Source organism: Miscanthus floridulus, chromosome 1 (genome assembly GCF_019320115.1).
Source record: "Miscanthus floridulus cultivar M001 chromosome 1, ASM1932011v1, whole genome shotgun sequence".
Classification (NCBI taxonomy): domain Eukaryota; kingdom Viridiplantae; phylum Streptophyta; class Magnoliopsida; order Poales; family Poaceae; genus Miscanthus; species Miscanthus floridulus.
The window spans coordinates 181,104,013-181,126,936 of NC_089580.1; the positions used below are offsets into that span (position 1 = coordinate 181,104,013).

A 22,924-nucleotide genomic window follows, 5' to 3' on the forward strand; every position below is an offset into this window, starting at 1 on the left:
CGAGCCACACACGAACCGTGAGTTCAGGTAGTACCAAGCTTGGTACTAGTGTGCAACACAGTGCAGGTTGAGGCTACAGTGGACCGAAGCTGACTATGCCGACATCGAGTCCTCCGACGATGAAGACACAGTGTACGACCAGTCAACTCATGCAGGAAGGCAGGTGGAGGCAGGACCGATCTTGGACAGAGTGGTAAGTCAATCGCCTTATTTTTGTACGTTAAGTTACATAACAATACATTCGGCGTTCTTGGACCGACATTAGGAGTTATCTATTGTAGTTAGTGCAACCTTCGAGCCGTATAACCCTTATAATAAGTTAGATTCTTATACAAAAGAAAACAAAACTAAATGTTATCTGTTCAGAAGTATTATTATTAAGAACTTTGTTGCAGGGCAATACACTGAAATGCTTAGTTGAAGAGATCGAGCGCGTTCGGCTGAGAGTCAATGATGACTACATACTTGGCTTCCTAGACGTAAGATTAAAAATCTTTCAAATATATCATTAATATGTTATATTCTTTCAGTTAACATAGTTTTGTACAACAGAGGCTGTCACATCGTCTACGCCGTGCGGCTAGTCATTGTGGTTGTAGGACAGACATGACGCAAGACGTGTATGTTCCTTCTGTAGGAAGAGGAGGCTTGGGTTCCTCTAGTTAAGCAGCTATAGGGGATGGGGACGAGGATGAGGAGGACAACGATGATGATGACGTGGACAAGAGACACGATGAGCTTGGCCCTCTCAGCTCCATGACGCTCCCTCGACTCATCCTACACCGCCTCTAGGCACTAGGCGACGCCGTCCGCATGACCCTTACACTCCAGGCACCAGCGCTCTGGGTCACAAGGGTAAGGGCAAGAGTAGGAGGCAGTGAGGGATGTGGTAGGTGTTAGTATGAACTATTATGGATTTTGTATTTACTTTTCTATAACTATTCGGGACTATATGGACATTGTGGACTATTTGGACTTTGCATGACATATTATGTTGGTTGTTATATTCGTTGTGGTTGCATTATGTTCCTTGGATGATTAAATGTTTGAAATATATATTGATGTCTCTGTTTGTAACTGTGGATGCTCCTAAAACAAGATCGTATCTTGCGAATTTTTTCCATGAACCTTTAATCATACTACACTTCTATAAAGGCACAAATGTAGTACACAGATTAACTATAAATTTATTGGAACATGTATAATCTAGGAAATATTGTACATACGCTTTGTAGATGAATCTAGGATTACCAAGCAACAATGAACGAATCTATGTTTTTAGACAATAAACATAGACTTTTAGATACACGGACAGCATCGAATTATCACATCACTGATATAGTACTGGCATGCAAGGAAGCACAACTCCACTCTATCTCCACCATCCATCTTATGACTATTTGATCCAAGGGCTGAGGTGAAGAGGCACATGGATCGCTGACATGGCACATTGAGAGGCCTCCATTCCTCCTCTCAACCTATAAATAACCACTCACTCCCTCTCATTCACACACACAACAAGGAAGAAGAACACTCCTCAGCATTTGCTTTCGTTGTAGTACCAATGTCTGGAGGGTCGTCCAGAGGGAGAGGAAAGGGGAAGGAGACTACTTGGGGGTGGGAGGGTCCTCTTGGTCCCGATTTTTTTGAGGAAGCTCTTTATGAGAGATTCCCAGTTGAGAGCAAAAGTGATTTCACCAAAGAGACACCACTGAGAGGATACGATGAAAGAAAAGAAGAGTGGCCAAAATACATGCATGGTGAGGACTGCCTAGTGCAGATGTTCACCGAGGGAATAGATGGAGGTCGTCGTTTCTTCAAATGCCCATGAGCATGGGTATTTGCTATTACTATTTGTTTCTTCAATATGTTTGTCTTGTATATCACTTATACGACATACTTATTGTAGTCTTCCTTGGCCAAAGAAAATTTTGTGGGTTCAGTAGGTGGGTCAATCCTTAACCTATTTATCCGCATGCAGAGTATATCTACTACCTACAGGACCATATCTTCGGTCTAGAAAGGGAAGTTAGCAGCGGTTACAAGGACGACGGACAGGATAACAACAACAATGGTGCCGATTCATAGGAGGCACTCTGCAATGATCCATATTGCACCTGCCCTAACCACAAGAACAAGGGGCCTCCCCCGTCATCCCCGCCACCACCACCAACAACAACAGGAGGCTACTATAGAGAAGGTGCAACACAATTTGCTATGTGGCCACACTACTAGGATGATTTTATCTTTTTCACATGTACCCAGGTTTAATTACCTAAGACATATTAGGTTTAATTACCTAAGGCATGGTTTAATTACCTAAGGCATGTTAGGTTTAGTCGAAGGAAACTCTATACCCAGGTTCGGTATATGTAGTCACATGCCATTTAATGTGTTTCGTGTGTTGATTTATATAATGCCGTATGTCGTTAAGTTTTTTTGTAGCACGTGTTCAAATTTCAATACGTCTGTATCATTAAGCGGAATATTAAGACCATAGATAATGAAAACAACCACATAATAAAAAGTTCAATACTATGCCACATTACACAACATATTAATACTACAACTACATGTCGACAGTAGACATAGGGGCAAATGCACTTCCAAATCCTCAGTCTGAAACGTACTGAGTAAGCAACTCATCATCCGAGTACCAGTCCTCTACTACAACCCTGTTGATATGGCTAGGCTCAACTGCGTTGCTCTGACCTGCCTGTCGCTTGTAGTAAACGGCCTCCGCTTCATCTACGGCCGTTGCGGCCTGAGTGAAGAATGCGTCGTCATCCTTCTCTGCCTGTAAGCCCGCCTCTGCTAGAGCGATGAGCTTGCTCAGTCTGCCAGTGTCGTCCTTAGCCTCCTGCTCCTGAATGTTCGCCTTTGCTAGAGCGATGAGCTCGCTAAGTCTGCTAGTGTCGTCCTCAGCCTCCTGCACCTGTATGCCCACCTCTGCTAGAGAAATGAGCTCACTCAGTCTGGCAGTGTCGTCCGCATCCTCGTCTCCATCATCAAACAACATAATCGGTGATTGAACGGTGTGACCAGCTCGTGATCTATGGTCATCTAACTTCTTCTCCTCATACCTTGCACGAGCCACCTCTGCGGCATGTTCCCCACTGCAACCAATCCCTTCATGTATAAAATGCAATCAGCTAGCAACGCGATTATATTATATTTAAAACCAGGCAACGAAAAAAAGGTTTTCAAGCACTCACTGGCACATAATGTAGCAACATGCTCGTTCAAGACCTGCATCTGTACTCTTGTCTCCTCCCTTGCCTCATTCCTTGCCCTCTCCTCCTCTAATGTCATCCGCCTCTCCAATCCCCATTTGTTAAGCCCAACATCGATCGGGTTACAAATACCGCGCTGTCTAGCAAACTCACGCATCTTTTATTTGTGATGTTTAACGAATAGGTTGACGTAGTCAGGTCCATATCCCCTCTTCCGTGCAATTAGTTGCCTCTTCTTCAGTTTATCCAAGAACTTAGCTTGACCATCATAACATTCCCAACTGCATTTCCTAGTGCTCTATTCAAAAGAAATATTATATCATATATGTCTTAGCAAAACAAACAAAATATGATTTCATGTTTACCAGAAAAATAACGAACCTCATCATACTCAATCATATGGCCGCAATAATGGCCTATTCCAAGCTCCGAAGGGACTAGGCCATAGTTGGATTTTACACCACATTCACACATGATAGGAGGTGCTTTGTAGATTACCCTTTCTTTCTTCTTTTCCTTAACCCTCCGTGGTCCTTCCGGCCATTGGTTCTTAGGACCATACAACCACTCCTTGAAACGACACTTCACCATTGAAAACACCTAAATAATGAGACATTAGTACATGAACACATATAGCTCAAGATTTTAACACATACACTTTGCACTTACTTCATGCTTGTTTGGACACACAAACTCCAACGTATTCTCAGGGTTTATCGCAGCTCGATCTCCGCAATCGCACAGAGGAGGTTCCTCGAGTCGTCTAACTACGGCTAGGTGCTTCTCCTTAGCCGTCATTACCGAAGGGTTAGGGCGGTGGAACCCACCGCTTGAAGTGCTCACGTGGATGTCTCCCTCTAAACCAATCGTCGAAAAGAGGTACCTAGGATCAAACTTGTCTGATCGATCCACTGAAAGAAAAAGCACCTCTCATGGTCCTACACAACGAGATTCCAACAAAATATTAGTACCATACTTACACAAATAAAGAAAAAGGATAGTGCAAATAATTTCTTACATTAAACCGACTACATGTATAGAAGCAACGCGTGGCTGTGTCCGGAAGTTTCGATTGAAAAATATGGGCCGAGAAACCACAGTCATAGTTAGGGACAGGAAGGTCAGGAGAGACGGGGGCATCTTTGCTAGACGCGTCGGGGTATAATTCTCGAGGACGACCCCGTTTTCGCCAAAACTCCTCCCGAAACATTTCTTGCATCTAACAAAACGGATGTAATTTAACAAACATAAATCAAAACATCACAAATAAATATTAATGAGAACCATAACTACAATATAACCAATTTCGTTCTAAGAATCGAAAGCATTAACATTAAACCCTAAACCTAGGGTTTCTCATTTGATCCACAACAATGAACCCATAACATAACTACATGCGCCTAGGTTTGCTAGCTTTTTCCACGCCTTGGAATCAACCTACGGTTGTATAATACATATATTGAGGGATACAATGAAACCCTAAGTGAGCGAGGATATATTTAGGTTCAAAAATCTGACTAATATACACCGAATCGATGCAAAAAAAAACAAGGAGGTGAGCGAGGATACCTTGCTCTCGAAGATCTACGGATCAAATCAAGGTTTTAAAGGTCCAATATGTTGATTCGTGAGGTAGGATAAAGTGGGGAGAGAAAAACCCGAGAGGGGGGAGAAAGAAGAGGAAGAACGCTCGGGCAAGAAGGTTGGGCCGGGATTAAATGCAGGGAGCTCGGCGTCAGACCCTGGCAGGTCATCGACCGTGTCCAGGAGCTCGGCGCCAGAGACGGTGGCGCCGAGCTCGGCGCCGGCATCAATGGCGCCGAGCTAAGGGTCCATTTCCTGAATTCTTTCCGCCAGGGGTCTATTTGTGAGAAACTTTCAAAAAAAAGGCTAAATTGTAAAAAATTCGGTCGCCGCCACCGACCCCGTCCTGTGAGACAAGAGTTCATCACGCTTCAGGTATACCTCAAGTAACAATTGGACCAAAACCAATAGCAATGTGAGTACCCCATCCGAAAGCTAAAACCATATGTAACTCTGATCCGGCACACGGATCTAAAGTTTTTAGTGCCAAGAAACAAAACGCAAATAGAGAGAACAAGAACAAGAGCCACGCAGCGACAACCTTGCAAAATCATAAGTACAAATCTGAAGCCCCATTGAAGACAAAAGATACAATCTTGCTACGCCATTCTCGAAGGAAAGAGAAAACAGACCTATATTTTAAATACATAGAGAAAGGCAGGAAGCTTACCGCCATTCTGGAAGCTTTACCTCGGCCTGTTGAGAAGGCGGAGGACAGGAGGAGGATGCCGCGACGGCGACCGACGGCGCAGGGCTTGTCTCCTCGCCTCCGCCGCTAGAAACCTATGGGACACAGTACACTGTTGCTACACCCCCGCCATAGTAGCCGCCTGTAGGCAGGGGCGGATCCAGGATAAGCTCCTCGGGGGGCTAAATAATGAAGATTAGGGCTAGAGTTAAGAAAATAATGATGATTTGGAGGCTAATAAACAGTATTTTACATGTGATTTAAGGCTCCCGAGGAGGGCTGCACCCCCCACCCCCCCCCCCCCCCCCCCCATGATCCGCCATGGAGGGGAGGGACGCCGCGGTCGTATGGAGGAAGGCTGTATGTTAACCCAATTTTTGGAACAAGTGCATTTACCACGTCTCTTTTTTACTGTTACAATCATAGCACAGGTCTCAATGCAGGTGGAAGGAGTGAAAAGACGTGCTGCTGAAACGAACGTCGCCCCAGAGGCCAGAGCCAAAGAAAAGTAGCTAGCGTGTTGATAAAAGGAAAAGCACAACTTAGATGGCGGCCAAATTAACAAGAGTTATTCTGGAAACCTTTGGCTCCTTTGATTTAGTGATTAAGCTACCACTACCTATATGTTTGCTTCAACAACGTTCTGGCTTACATTCTGATCACAATGGAATTCAGGTGGACCAGGGTTTGGGACACTACTAATCTTTAAATTGTATAGATACATTATACCATGTCAAGGGAGGCGCCGAGATACGATATGACCAAAGGCTGACCCCTGGAACTCTAGAAAAATATATATACTTGCCGCACGCAATGTAACAAAAAAATACCCTTCTTCGCCCATTGTTTCAGCAAACAGGATTACCAAACAAGCAATCAGAGATAATCGTGTCTCGTCATAAAATAGAGACATTGAAATAAAGCGCCTGTGAGCATCTATAGTTCTGAGAAATTAGTAATAACAGATCAAAACAGAAAGTGAAAATAAGAACATGCTCAGTTCAAAAGTAACTGAAATTGATCACAAAACATCCAGTTGCCAGGGTAATCTATGAGCAAACTGTAGACTGCAGATGACTGATTGTGGATGGTTGAGCACGCTTCTTTGGACAGATGCGCATACCCCCACACTAACCTGAAACACACGCAGATTCTGCTACATGATTGTGGCCGCAAGAAGGCAACCTAAACAGAACTCTTTAAGTTACAACTGGCTAAGCACTACAGCGACTTACAAGAAAATTCAGCTATAGCCAAGTCAAGGTTCCACAGCTACTAATCAAAAACCAAAGAAACCAAGCTCCGTCGCCCTTTCCTTCTCGAAGGTTTCAAAGTATTGGTATATGATTGTCACAGCGAGCAGAATACCAGTTCCTGAACCAATCGCACCCATGAAATCAGCCAGGACAGTCAATGCACCGATGCATACGCCACCAAATGCAGCAGCAGTGGGGATGTAACGGTTCAGTTCCTTCTGCAAGTTTGACTCACGATGGCCTGGCATCACCATTTGTTGTTCCTGTAGAATATCCAGTGTCAGAAGATCACAGGTAATTGTTGGAGTAGTGAGTTTGCATATAAGAGAGGCAAATATAAACAGTAGCTCAACGCATTAAGCAAACTGCTCCACACCAAATCTTCAACTGATAGGCATGTGGAAATTCATTAAGATATACCATATCCCATTAGAAAGATTATGTGTGTTCCTCCCAACCAAGAACATGTTCTTCCATCTCAGGTTTCATAATAGTACACTGATTCAAGAACCAGAAAATGTAGTACAGTATCATATACAAAACACGCAAAGATCTGACACTGAAACATCAAATGTTAATGTGTTGTTCGTAGTGATGCTATTAGTGTACTCATACTGGCATCTAAATTTATCAATCATAATAATGTTTTGAATATAGACAACAATTTATGACAAAACTACCTCAGCCTGGCAGATGAAATTTTACATAAAAAGATGCGTATAATTGTTTGTACCTTGAGCTGCTTAGCAACATCCTTTGCTGATGAACCAGAAACTTCAATCCACGTCTTTGAGAACAGAGCGCAAGCTGACAGCATGAAGACCACATAAAACAGTGCATGGAATGGATTTGCAAGGACATCAGCCAAACTGCATTGTTTCCAATGTGCTATTGTTAGTCAAAAGAACGATCAATTATTTCTGGAATAACAAAAACAACAAAAACGATCATCATGACAAAAAGGCCTCCCCATTGAAGGAACTGATTTTCACCTTGATGGGGCAGTTACATAGTAAGCAAGACCACCAACAGGAACAGAATGGCCAGAGTACTCAGACTCCTTCCACTTCCCAAGAAGGTTAACAAGGAAATTTCCACTGTACTTCCTGTAGAGAAGCTGTGATAGAAATAAAATACATTAGCACTTACACATACAAAAGATATAACTTACTACAGCATTGGAAATGAGGTGTGTACCTGGGATATGAAATAGAGGTTGGTAATCAGTGCAGAGTGCAGAATGATGGGCATGTTTGAAGTGTAGAACAGCTTAATTGGATATGATCCTTGCTGCCCACGAGCATTCTTTGATCTCACTGGAAGCACAACACGGAAGCCTTGGAAATAGATGACTATGAGGAAGACCAAGACAGTGGCAAGCAAATTGGTCACATTTGGAAGGTTCTGGCGGTAGAAAGCCTCGCGAAGAGCACGGACTTTATCAGTTCTCGTAATCAACAGATGGAACAGTGCAATGACAGCCCCTTCAAATTCAGCACCACGGCCACTGTTGATGGTTGTGGGGCTAAATGCCTTCCAGATGATATTCTCGCTACATGAAAGCAGTCATATTATAAGCTTAAGTGCAACAGAACAGCACATCAATAAAAGGATTAAGTCCAATGTGCTTACCAGATATTGGTAGCAATGAACAGAGAAATGCCAGATCCCAAACCATAACCTTTCTGGAGAAGTTCATCCAGACAGATGACAATGATGCCAGCAAAGAAAAGCTGAAGTATAATGAGAATAGCATTCCCTGTTCCAAGTTGGCTTACACTGCCATACATTCCAGACAGGACATATGCCACTGCTTCCCCAATAGTGATCAGGATACCAAGTAACTTTTGTGCACCATTCCTGAGTAAATAAAGAAATATATATAATAAATACAAATTAGAAGGTTTACAATCTACTTTGGCAGACTATGATAGAGAAATGCTACAGAAAGACCACGGATGAAATAACCACCAACAATTAGAATTGTGACAAATGTGAGAAACTGAAGGTTACATCATTTTTAGTAAGACGACACTTACAGCAGAGCACGATCCTCTCTCACACTGTTATCAACTTCAACGATCTTTGATCCAACAAGAAGTTGCATTACCATCCCAGAGGTCACAATTGGAGTAATACCCAACTCCATCACAGTCCCACGGTTTGATGCGAGGATAACACGCATCCAGTAGAAAGGATCAGCTCCAGTAGTCGAATGAATGCCATAGAGTGGGAGCTGGCTGCACACCAGGAAAATGAAGAGAGAAATGACGGTGTAGATAACTTTTTCTCTGAATGGTATCTTCCTATCAGCGCTCTGCACCTCTGGCAAGAAAGCCAGAAAGGGCCTGACCAGATGCAGTACCCTGAAGCCGCCAGCCATCTTCCTGTAATCAGGAAAAGAGAAGTTGGTAAACGTTTTGCATAGTACAATGACCAAGTTTTCATGCTACAATGATTAATATGACCATACAGTCTATTATGGGTAATAAGTTTACTAAGATGAACCAGTTTTACCGTAATATAAATGAACCTATCCAATCTACTCGAGAAGGCACAGATAGGACATGTGTTCAGTTTGTAGTAGAACAGAATGCTCAGAAAGCAAAACAATATTTGTCCTGTGCATCAAGTTTTGTCTGACGGCGTAAAGTGCTGGGTAAACCCAAGCCACACAAGCTTAGAAAAGGATGCAGACCATCTGCAAATATCTACTCTATAATAATATAATTTCCGTGCCTACCCAACAAACTGCACGAATGGATGAACATGCCGTGGCAAATACGCGATCATTACTAACCAATTAGCTCAGATCCAATTAGCTCGGATCCAAACAATTTAGCTGATTCTTATCTTAGCATGACAAAACGACCGTCACCTCTGTTGCATCGGTTTTGCTCGATCCCACGGGCGAAACCAACCATCCCTAAAAATAAAGCACGAATCCAAGCCCCTAAACATCGAAGCCATCCGCCCATCCTCGTACCCATCAGAAACCGCCACGGATCTCAGCAATCTTACTTGCACATCCTCTGAATCTGAAACCCGTCGAGAGCCCAGATCCACACCGTGAGGAGGGGTAAGGAGAAGGAGCGGGCAGATTTACCTGGCCGACGACGACCAGAGCCCGACGCCGGGGAGGGCAGAAGCTTCGCCGCGGCAGGCGCTAGCGACGGCGTGAACGCCTAGGCGGAGGAGAGGAGTAGATGAGAGGAGAGAGAGAGAGATGAGGACGGGAACTGCGGTGGGGTTTTAAGGGAGGCGGAGCTGGGGACGGGAACACGGCGCGAGCCTCTCGCTGAAGGTGGGGCCGCGCGGGTTTGGATGGCGCCGCGGCCCGTGCGATCTGGAACGGGCGGCCGCGATGCGCTCCCGTGACGTGGAGGGGGTAACGGAAAGGTAGCGTTCGCGTCGACCACACGGCACGGCCTCACGTGCCTAGCCAAGACACTGCTTGGCGGGTCCGGGATGACGTCGCCGATCCAGCCCGTTCCGACAGAAGAAAAAGGTTTGCGGATGAGTCCGCAATAAATGTTTTGGAGTTTTTACAGATGGTTAGGCATTTTCTGTTCTATACTTCACGGCACGTCAGTGTGAAACGTGAGGGAATATCGCGTCAAAATTTTCTGACATCAGTCTCCTTCGGAGTGAGAAGAAGCGCAGACCGTGCACTTGAAGGGTCAAAGGCGGGTAGCTGCTCGGTGCTTGCGAGTTGGGATGGAGAAATGAAATAATACCAAATAAGAATCATGTTCGCTCATGCCAGAGTGGGGGTGTTATGGCGTTGTTTCCAAGACTGCCATGTTATATGAAATAAAATGAAATTTAGATGAAACACTCATTCACAATAGAGAGTTTCATTCTATGGTTTCATAGGTATTAAATTTCAAGACTCATAGTTATCGTGTCGAGAGAGTTTCATTTCTTCTCTCTTTTTAAATACACTGTCATATCATAGAAAATGTCTATATGGCAAACTAATTAATGCAAATGAAACTCACGTGAAACTTTTACTGACTGGCCTTACCAAAAATCAAAAGATAAAAACAAAGATCGTGTAGGCCAACGCAAGTGACTCGAAAGAAAGATTTGACTCGTCAGACTAGGGCCCCGGACAGCTGGACCCTTGGGATCGCGAAAGCATTTGGCTTCGCCGTCGACAATCGACCAACGATGGGTGATGCGTAGTGTGATAGTGTCTCAGTTGTTGCCTCGTGACGTGCAACCCGCCAACAAGCAGCAAACAACATAACTATAAATCGAGAACAATTTTGTTTGCCGGGCTATTTAAATTGTAGGCTTATATACCATACTATTATGCTAGTAAATGTTAAACAAGAAATGGATCCAGGTGAATAGAATCTTCTTTGTTCTTTCTTCATTTTTTTTCTTTTGGTGTGTGCATGGATTTCTGAATGTGGAAGTTTCTTTGTGGATTGATTGAGGTCCGATGTTTGCAATTATTTGGTTCCCTGGTGTGAAATTGTCCATTAGTATTAGAGGATTACATGGAAATTTCACTCATGATAAGATGCTGACAGGAAACCCAATCATAGTTCGAGATTAGAACTTTTCTCTTCAAAATGCAGTGACAAGCTCATTGGCTTTGCGTTTCAGCTATGGAGATATGAGTATGCCTACTTTTCATGCTTCTGTGAGCAAAGTGTTTGTTTCATACGCAATCTGTCAAAATTTAGTTCATGAATTTATTATCTCTCCAGTGGATCATGATCAAGGGTCATTAGATCAACCCACAGGACTATTTAGTTGCTTCTACCTGGTTATGAACAATGGCAGCAAATCTCATTAATGCTGAATCATTGTCCACACTACACTAAATTTTGTTCTTCTCTCCAGCAGAAGATGATAAAAACTAGAATCTAGAAAAAGGAAAGCAGGAGGAACATGTAGTGGAAATGGTGGACTCCTCCACCTCTCCTACATAAAAAAAGAGAGCTGGTACAAAGAGCCCAGCAATGGTTGAGACTAAGACAAAGAGAAAGAAGACTCATCCAGTAGCCAGAGCAAGAATTGTCAGGAACAGCCTGAAGATGGTGAATCTAGCAACATCCCTAGAGAAGAACAGGTTGCAGAAGAAGGAACTCGAGCTCTTCTTCATTTGTTGGAGAAGCATCAGGATCACCATGATTCTGAAGATGAAGCCTGAAGGAAGAAATGATGATGTTCAGAACAGATTTTGTTTTATCTGATCTCCCTTATAGCGTTATCCGTAGGATGGTAGATCCCAGTCAATCTCAGTTTCTTTTATCAGTAGTCTGTATTAGGCAAGAGACCTGTAAGATGTTTGAAATAGGGCAGACATGTCAGTCAGTGGTCACTAAGTTGAACCATATGAAGTTTAAGGGATTACCAGTTATCTTATTGTTTAATTATGAGTGTGAAAGGTCCTAATGGCTAGAGGAGGGTGAATATCCTATTAAAATATCTACAACAAGACTTAATAAACTGGTTAGACAATTATGAGGCGAAGCAAGTGTTACGCTAGCCTACAAAAAATGCAAGTCACCTACCACAATTCTAGTTTCTATAGTTTCTAACCACACAATGGCTATGTCACTACACTAAGTTAGTGTGCTCTCAAAGGCTAACTAAAGAGCCACACTAACCAAACTAACAAGCTCTCACAACTAGCTACACTAAAGAGCTTGATAACTAGTTTACGATAATGTAAAGAGAGAGAAAGATGGTTATACCCTCGAGTCGTGGAATGAACCAATCAATCACAAGAATCAATATCAATGAAGACCAATCACCTCGGAATCAAATGTTGACATAATAATTTTTTACCGAGGTTCACTTGCTTGTCGGCAAGCTACTCTTCGTTGTGACGATTCACTCACTTGGAGGTTCACGTGTTAATTGACATCGCAGGCCAAAACATCAATAGGGTGTCGCACAACCAACACAAGATGAGGATCACACAAGCCACGAGCAATTCACTAGAGTACCTTTTGGCTCTCCACCGAGAAAAGGTCAAGAACCCCTCACAATCACCATGATTGGAGCCGAAGACAATCACCAACCTCTGCTCGACGATCCTCGCTGCTCCAAGCCATCTAGGTGGCGGCAACCACCAAGAGTAACAAGCGAATCCCGCAGCGAAACACAAACACCAAGTGCCTCTAGATGCAAACACTCAAGCAATGTACTTGGATTCACTCCCAATATCATAAAGATGTTGAATCTATGATGGAGATGAGTGGGAGGGCTTTGGCTAAGCTCACAATGTTGCTACGTCAATGCAAATGGCCAAGAGAGTGAGCTTGAGCCAGTCATGGGGCTTAAATAGAAGCCCCCATGAAATAGAGTTGTTGTACCCCTTCACTGGGCACTACTCAGGGTGACCAGACGCTCCGATCAGATCGACCGAACGTAGGACCCCAGCGTTCGGTCGCCTGATGCTTGCCATGTGTCATCGGCTTCAAACGTTGATCGCCCGATCTCAATAGTCATCAGTACATTTAAGTAGTGACCGGACGCGCTGCTCAAAGTGACCGGACGCAGGACCCCAGCGTCCGATCGTTTCCAGTAAGCTTCCAGAGGTGGAAATTCGTAATCGGACGCGTTCGGTCACCCTTAACCGGACTCACCCAGTGTCCGGTCAGTCACCCTCTTCTCTGTGCGCTGCCACATCAGCAGGACCAGACACACCCCGTCAGTATCCAGTCACGAAGTGACCTAGCATCCGGTCGAAGACCGACGCCAGCGTCTTCATTGCTTCCACTGACCGGACGCATCGGTCCAGTTGAAGCCAGCATCTGGTGCACTCTATGAAATCCTATCTTTTCTGTATAGGGCGCCGGTGGCACCGTCGGACTGTCCCCACTCTATGGGCAGACACTCCACTGGTGAAGTTTCTTACTCTTGCTCAAATGTGCCAACCACCAAGTGTATCACCTTGTGCACATGTGTTAGCATATTTTCACAAACATTTTCAAGGGTGTTAGCACTCCACTAGATCCTAAATGCATATGCAATGAGTTAGTGCATCTAGTGGCACTTTGATAACCGTATTTCTATACGAGTTTTACCCATCTTAATAGTACGGTTATCGAACCTAAATATGATCACACTCGCTAAGTGTCTTGATCACCGAAATGAAAAGGCTCCTACCACTTATACCTTTGCCTTGAGCCTTTTGTTTTTCTTTCTTCTTTTCCAAGTCCAAGCACTTGATCATCACCATAGAATTATCATCATCATGTCATGATCTTTATTTGCTTCACCACTTGGAGTAGTGCTACCTGAAAGCATCTAGGCCCCTAGTTGGGTTTTAGAGATTAATGACAATACGTGATTACTATGACTAACGTGTGTTTTGCAGAGGCAAATTAAGTTAGGTCATGGTAATGTCAATTGATTGGGCAATCATGGTTGGCATGCCCCTATGATGGAAATTGTTTTGGTTTTCAAAGGATGGACGACAAGGTTAAGAATGGACTAGTTCTAAGTGTCCTTTGATGTTAAAGAGACACTTAGAGTAGTTTAGGACTTTGTTTTTCGTTTGGCCATACTATTAAGGGCATTTGGACTAGTAGCTTGACCTAGATGAGTCTAGTGGGTTAGGTGTGGTGCATACTTGTCAAATCTAGCACTAGGACGCTCCTAAGTGGCCCTAAGATCAATTGAAGAAAACTTCATTCACACATGATTTTGAGTTAGAAGTGAATAGAGGGTCAAATATTGACCGGATGCTAGTCTCGGTGTGACCGGACGCTGGCAGTAGAGTCCGGCCAATTCATTTGATCAAGTGAAGTCATCTAGATGCGACCGAACGTTGAGTGTAAAGTGATTGGATGCTGGGTACCAGAGTCTAGTCAACTCCAGTAAGGTTCTAGAGAGGGAGAATCCTAATCGGACACGTCCGGTCAGTGCTGACCGGACGCTGGTCAGGTTCTGGTTACTGACCGGACGCTGAACAGCGAAGTGATAGGACTCTAGGCTCCAGCGTCCAGTCAACATCAGTAAGGGTCTAGATAGTAGTTTTCATGACTGGACGCTGGTCAGAGTTCAATTACAACTTAATGGTTTTGTGGCGGGGAGAACTGACCGGAGCGTCCGGTCACCTTGACCGGAGCATCCGGTCACCCCACAGGGTGCTGACTCAAGCACATAACGGTTCGTTTTGAATAAGGGGGTATAAATACTTCCTCTATTCATTCAAGGGAGTACTCTTGCCTATTTCAACGGCTAAGAAACACCCTTGAGAGTGCTTAGGAGAGCAAGAGCCTAGTAAGGTGATTGAGATTTGAGAATCCAAGATTAAGGCCTCATTAGTGAAAAGAGAGTAGCAAGTGTGCATCTACCCTTCTCATTAGACTTATTGTGGTCAAGTGAGAGTTCTTGCTTGTTACTCTTGGTGATCGCCATCACCTAGAGGGCTTGGTGGTGATTGGGAGTTTGATGATCATCTGGCAGAGCTTGTGGATGACCTAACTCAAGTTGTGAGCGGTTGTGGGTGATTCATCACGATGGAGTGTCGAAGAATCAACCCATAGAGAGCACTTGATCCTTACATGGATCAAGGGGGAGCTACACCTTTGCGTAGGTGCTCCAACGAGGACTAGTGGGGAGTGGTGACTCTCTGATACCTCGGTAAAACATCATCGCGTTCCTTCTCCTCTCTTTACTTTGAGCATTTACTTTTGAGCAATTTAATTCTTGTCTTTATATTCTTAGAATTGCCATGCTAGAGTAGGATTGGAACTTAGGGTGCTAAACTTTTGTGTGATCGATCATTAGAATCACTTTCTAGGCACAAGGGGTGAAGTAGGCTAAGTATAGGGTTTAATTATTGCAAAGAATTTTAGAATTAGCCCAATTCACCCCCCCTCTTGGGTATCTTGATCCTTTCAATTGGTATCGGAGCCTCATGCTCATATATTTAGGCTTAATCGCCTAGACAAAGATGTCTCACGGGGATGGACATCCTCCTATCTTTGAGAGAGATAATTTTCCTTATTGGAAAATCCGCATGGAGGCGTATTTAGAAGCTCTAGATGTTAGAATTCTTAGAGTTGCCTCTCAAGGTTTCCCAAAACTTAGGGATCCCATGCACCTTCAAAGCAATGAAGTGAATTACCAAAAATAGAATGCAAAGGCTAGAAACACCAGCTTTAGAGGCATTTGCAAAGATGTGTTTAACCAGGTGAGGAACCACAAAGACACCCATACACTATGGTCGGATATTTGTGCGCTCCATGAGGGAACTAAGAGCGAGCATGAGGAACGCTATCATCTTGTTATAAAAAAGCTTAATTCATTTGAGATGCTTCCAAAAGAAAGTGCTAATGAAATATACTCATGCTTAAATGTTCTTGTAGAGGAAGTCAATGGACTTAGACTTACACAAATACAACCATCTTGAGTGTCCTCCCCATTGACAAATATGGACATATTGTGACCGTGCTTCATCAAGGTGATCTTTCCACCACTACACCAACTCAAATCTTGGGAAAGATCAACGCTCATGAGATGTATATGCATATCACACCACAAGATGGCTCATCCTCTACCAAGAAGAAAGACAAGGACTTGGCATTCAAGGCTAGCTAAGAGAAGGGCAAAGCAAGAATTGAGTATGAGAGCTCAAGTGATGATGAAATTGATGATGCAAGTCTTACTCTCATGGTGAGAAGAACCGCCAAGATGCTAAAGAAGCTCAACAAGAATAGCGTCAAGTTTGATGGCAAGAAAAGGAAGTTCTTCACTAGCACTAGAAGGAAGTCAATCTTCGAGATGGATTGCTATAATTGTGGAGAACTTGGTCATCTAGCACATCAATACCCCAAGCCTAAGAAAGACAAATACAAGAAGAAGAACAAGGGCAAGAAAGATGACTTAAGTGATGAAGATAAAGATGAGAAGAAGAAAAACAAGCCATACAAGGAGGACGGCAAGAAGAAGGACTTTCATAAGAAGAAGAGAAATGGCAAGGCATACATCATCGTTGATTGGCTCACGAACATTGATTGATCAAGTTGATAGTGACAATGAGAAGGTGGCCGCTATTGTGATTGACTCTTCATCATCTTCACCGACACCACCACCATCATCCTCTACACACCTATGCCTTATGGCCAAGGATGAATGAAAAGGTATCAAATGATGATGAAAGTAGTGGTGATGAACATGCTTGCAATGATGATAGTGATAGTGATGATGAAGAATTTGAATCACCTTCATATGATGATCTTGTTAAATTGCTAAATCAATGCACTAAGATCATTAGAAAGTCAAGAGCTAAGAATGAAAAGCTAGAACTTAAGAATGACTCTCTTTTAGCTAAATGTGACATAGCGGAAAATACTAGTGCTAAGCTTAGAGAAGCAAATGATACTATATCATCCAAACTCAAGGAGCTCAAATCTTCTAAGAAACAGCTTAAAGAAAAATATGATAAACTTGAAGGGATACATAATGAGCTCATCACTAGCTATAACATGCTAAAAGAAGATTATACAAACCTCAAGGTTAATCATGACAATCTTGTTATCTCTCATGAGTTTTTATCCAATGAGTCACATGATGCTACTAACCATGTTGTTAAGATTGATATAGCTACATCATGTGATGATTTGATTATTGAGAGCATTGAACAAGGTTCTAGTAGCAAAGGCAAACAAGTGGTTGAGTCCAATGACTATGATGAGTATGTCAAGATCAAGAATAAGAATGAGAAGCTAAAGAAAGATCTTGAGAAGCTATCAACCACCCACACCATTGTGTTAGAGAACCTTGACCATGATAGTGATCTTGCTCTTGAGAATGAGAAGCTCAAAGAATAGAACAAGAGACTCAAGAAGGAGAAAAATCAGGATGAGCTCAAAGAAGAGAACAAGAAGCTCAAGTTAGAAAAAGAACACCTCAAAACTAGGTTGAGCAAATTCACAAGAGGTCAACATCTTCAAAGTGAGCTACTCATGAACACTGTCATGAAGATGGATAGAAGTGGAATTGAATATTTGGCAAATCAAGAGAAGAAGACTCAAGCTCAACAACAACAAAAGTTAAAGCCAAAGCCAAAGAGGTGTTTTGAGTGTGGACAAGAAGGCCATTTTGCCCATGAGTGTCAAACTCCACCACCACAACTCTTGCCCAAGCATGCTAGACCTTTTGCTTTCAATGCTCATTATATGCTTAGAAAGGATTCTAGTGATAAAATGAAAGTCATGTTCTTAGGACCTCTCAACAAGAATAGGCCTAAGAAAATTTGGGTTGCAAAGTCACTTATAGAGAAAGTCAAGGGCCCTCAACAAGTTTGGGTCCCTAAATAAGCTTGGTCTCTTGTGTGTAGGTGAACTACAAGACCGGTGGAAGTCATTGGGTTATAGACAATGGTTGCACACAACATATAACCGGTGATCCTCGTATGTTCACCTCACTAGATGAAGAAGTAGATGGACAAGAAAGAATCACATTTAGAGATAATTCTAAGGGCAAGGTTAAAGGATTGGGCAAAGTGGCAATATCAAATGATCATTTTATCTCAAATGTGCTCTATGTTGCTTCATTGAGTTTCAACTTGCTATCCGTTGGACAATTGTGTGATCTTGGCTTCCAATGCTTGTTCACCGAGAAGGAAGTTGTTGTATCTAAGAAGGATGATGATCAAGTGATATTTAAAGAATTTAGATACAACAACCTATACTTAGTGGATTTCACCTCCGAAGATGCTAACTTGAAAACAAGCCTATTCACTAAAACAACACTTGAGTGGCTATGGCATAGAAGACTTGCTCATGTTGGGATGAGCTCTCAAGAAGCTAATGAAGAATGATTTGGTGAGAGGGTTGAAGGATGTAAAGTTTGAGAAGGACAAGCTTTGTAGTGCATGTCAAGCCGGCAAGCAAGTTGCAAATACTCATCTAACAAAAGCTTTCATGTCAACTACAAGAGTGCTAGAACTCCTTCACATGGACTTATTTGGACCAACAATATACAAGAGTTTAGAAGGAAATCTTTAGTCTTGTGATTATTGATGACTATTCAAGATACACATGGGTATTCTTTCTTCATGACAAATCTGAAGTTGCATCTTGCTTCAAGAAGTTTGCCAAGAGAGCACAATAAATTTGAAGTGAAGCTTAAGAAAATTAAAAGTGACAATGGGAAGGAATTTGACAACACAAACATTGAAGCCTATTGTGATGAAGTTGGGATCAAGCATGAGGTCTCCATAACGTACACATTTCAACAAAATGGTGTAGTTGAGAGAAAGAACCAGACACTCATTACACTTGCAAGAACAATGCTTGATGAGTACAACACACCCAAAGCTCTATGGGCGGAAGCTATCAACATCGCATGCTATGCATCCAACTGCCTATTCCTTCAAAGTTTCTTAGCAAGACACCTTATGAGTTGCTCAGTGGGAAGAAGTCAAATGTCTCATTCTTTCGGGTGTTTGGTTGCAAATTCTACATCTATAGGAAGCGGCAACACCTAGGGAAATTTCAAAGATGTTGTGATATTGGTTTTCTTATTGGTTACTCATCAAAGTCCAAAGCATATCGAGTATTTAATCATGCCACCGGCTTGGTTGAAGAAACATATGCTGTGAAATTTGATGAATCTAATGGATCCTAAGGAGCACATGAGAATCTTGATGATGTAGGTAATGAACCATTGAGGGAGACCATGAAGAACATTCCGGTTGGAGACATCAAGCCCAAAGATGATGTACAAGTGATTGATCCACCTTCTTCATCAAATGTGCCATAAGATGGTTGTAAGGAAAATGGACCATTGGCCTATTTACTTTGGATTTTAGTATTTGATGATCAACACAACCAAATTAGACTAATGAATTTGCAAGTGATTGTTTTATAGTTCAATAGGATGCAAGACGTGACTTGGACAAAGGCAACATGATGATTCGATGATCAACACCATAAGCAAGACCTTAGAAGCACAAGAGAAGACCCAAGATATCAAGCAAAGTTCAAGCATGAAGATAGGAACTAAGTCGTACGCAAGATCATGAAGAAACGAGCTCACAGTAGTGACCGAACGCTGGAGAAAAGTGACCGGACGCTTCGATCAAGAGGCTCGGCAACAGGCGCGATCGATCGCTGGCGGCAGATCGACCAGACGCCGGATAGCAGAGTCTGGTCGATTACAAAGAGGTTCTAGAGTGGGGAAAATGCGACCGGACGTGTCTGGTGGCATGTGACCGGACGCTGGCAGCGTCCGATAGTTGTTCATGGCTCCAACAGTCGGGACGACTGGATGCGTCCGGTCAGTAGCAGAAAAGTGGGATTTCATCCCCAATGACTACTTTCTTAGTGGGGCTTATAAATAGACCCCCAACTGGCCATTTGAGAAGTGTGGAGCTGAGAAAACATATATAGAGTGTTGATACACTATTTTAGTGATCTCCACTTGCATAGTGCTTAGTGTTTTATTAGGTGATTAGCGTAGGAGCTTTGCGAAGTGCTTAGGTTGATTAGACCACCGCTTATGCGCTTGCTCTAGGTTTAGGCCTAGTGTTTAGTGAGGTTTGCGTACCTCTTACCACTCGGTGCTTGCGTGCACCATTGTTGCATATCAGAGGAGCTTGTAGTCTTGCGATATCACACCAACCGCGTTTATGGTGTGGCCGCCTCCGTGTACCGGAGGGAACAAGGCCCGCGGCATTTCGGCCAGAAGCTTGATAGTGAAGACGGCGGGGAGCATCCGAGAGAGGCTTGCCGGAAGGCACGTCGGAGACTCACTTGTGCGTGGGAAAGGCCCTAGGCTATCCACAGAGTTACCCGACCAAGAGCTTGGCCCTTGCGAGGGGCTCCAACAAGGACTAGGGGGAAGCTTGCGCGCTTCTCGATACCTCGGTAAAAATACTAGAGTCATTGATGGGAGTTTGCATATCTCTACCTTGCTCTTTAGCTTCCGCATTTACATTGATTGTATTACTTCTTTTGTGGTAGAGATAGCAACACACTAGCAAAACCATAGTTGCACATTTAGATAGTTTACCTTTTGCATAGTTTTTGCTAAGGTTAAAAAAAAGGCCATAGTTTAGAGTTAGAATTTTAAGTTGCCTAATTCACCCCCCCTCTTAGGCGTCACGTTGCCTTCAATGATGATAAAGATGGGAGAGTAGAAAATAAAGATACTCATGTCTCTCATGATCAAATGGTGGCATAAGCATAAGATGTTGATGCTCCACAACCTCCCCCTCAAGTGGTTGATAGAAGAAATTCACCCCTACTACAAGCTCATCCACAAGATCTCATCATAGGGAGCCCTTCAAAGGGTTTAATGACTCGATCTCAAAAGGTTGCTTCTTTTATTGAACATCACTCTTTTGTCTCTTGTGTTGAACCTAAGAATGTAGAAGAACATTGTGTAGCTAAACAAAATTATGATTCCTTTACAATGAATGATGATGAGCTTGTTCATGATATGTATTCTCGTTTGAATCTAATTATCAATGAGCTCCATTCAATAGGATTAACAAAGCTAGATGATGTGGACATCGTGAGGAAGATCATCTCCATGCTACCACAAAAGAAATATGCAAGCATCATCACCATTCTTCACAACATGGAGAACTTGAGCACCATGACCCCGGACATAGTCATTGGCAAGATAGTGGCATTTGAAATGTCACGTAAGATGGGTCAAGAAGAAGCTTCTTCATTGAGCAAAGGAAAAGCTCTCGCATGTAGCGAGAAAAAGAAGATGAAGGGCAAGCAAGTTGAGACAAGATCAAGTTCAAGCTCCTCAAGTGAAGAAGAAGAAGAAGAAGAATAAGAAGATGAGGACGATGATGATGATGATGATGATGATTAAGATTCAAGTGAAGATGATCAATCTTCTCCTTTACCTCCAACTTTGATGAAGAATCAATCAAACTAATCAACAAGGTGGAGAAGATGATCCCAAGGCTCAATGTCAAGGGTGTGTGAAAGCTCTAATTTGGCTTTGGTTAATTGATGAAACCCTAAGTGCTAACCTAGTTTATCAAGATGATTATGAGATAGGTAGCACTACTCCAAGTGACGAAGCAATGGCGAAGATCATGATAATGGTGATGGCATGGTGATGGTCAAATGCTTAAACTTGGAAAAGAAGAAAGAGAAAAACAAAAGGCTCAAGGCAAAGGTATAAAATGTAGGAGACATTTTGTTTTAGTGATCAAGACACTTAGTGAGTGTGATCACATTTAGGATAGATAGTCGTACTATTAAGAGGAGTGAAACTCGTATCGAAATGCGGTTATCGAAGTGCCACTAGATGCTCTAATTCATTGCATATGCATTTAGGATCTAGTGGAGTGCTAACACCCTTGAAAATGTTTATGAAAATATGCTAACACATGTGCACAAGGTAATACACTTGGTGGTTGGCACATTTGAGCAAGGGTGAAGGAGATAGAGTCGAAAAGGAGTTAGTTGCGCTGGTTACAGAGTGACCGGACGCGTCCGGTATGTGACCGGACATGTCCGGTATTTTGGTGGTAGACTCAGCGACCGGACACATCCGGTCGCCACGCCAGACACGTCCGGTGTGAATCAGAAAAGGAAGCAGATGGTTGAGCAGCCGATCGGACACTGGCAGTGTCTGGTCCGGTACCACCGGACGCGTCCAGTCGGGCATGGTTGCTTACTGTACTCCACCGGACGTTGCGGCTTAGCGTCCGGTCATTTGTGACTCTACGTCTGGTGTGAGCGTCCGGTTGTTAGCAGAAGGGGTAGCAATGGCTAAGTTTGATTTGAACTAGACATGTGGTAGTCTAGGGCTACCGGACACGTCTGGCATGCCGATCGGACATGTCCAGTGCTGCGTCCGGTGTAGTGTGACCGGAGCATCCGGTCGACGCGCAGTCAGCCTATTTTTTGAGCCAACGGCTCTATTTGATGGGGGCTTCTATTTAAAGCCCCTTGGCCAGCTCAAGCCACAACTCTTGCACATTTTCATTGACATAACAACCTTGTGAGCTTAGCCAAAGCCCTCCCACTCATCTCCATCATTGATCCATCATCTTGTGAGATTGGGAGAGAATCCAAGTGCATTGCTTGAGTGATTGCATCTAGAGGCACTTGGTATTCGTGTTGCGCTATAAATTTCGCTTGTTACTCTGCCACCACCTAGACGGCTCGGTGCCGCGGTGGAGGATCGGCATGAGTTGGTGATTGTTC

At 43.3% G+C, this 22,924-nt stretch overlaps 1 protein-coding gene across 1 annotated transcript; it reads right to left on the reverse strand.

The window, feature by feature from the left end:
* Positions 1-6,481: 6,481 nt before the first annotated feature.
* Positions 6,482-10,018, reverse strand: LOC136550208 (uncharacterized). Its single transcript, XM_066541697.1, has 7 exons — positions 9,868-10,018; positions 8,801-9,148; positions 8,394-8,621; positions 7,959-8,313; positions 7,754-7,878; positions 7,495-7,630; positions 6,482-7,024 (listed from the first exon to the last, which is right to left on the reverse strand). Exons 2-7 carry the CDS (start codon positions 9,142-9,144, stop codon positions 6,785-6,787), a joined length of 1,428 nt encoding a protein of 475 aa, XP_066397794.1. The 5' UTR covers positions 9,145-9,148; positions 9,868-10,018; the 3' UTR covers positions 6,482-6,784.
* Between the last annotated feature and the right edge of the window lie 12,906 nt (positions 10,019-22,924).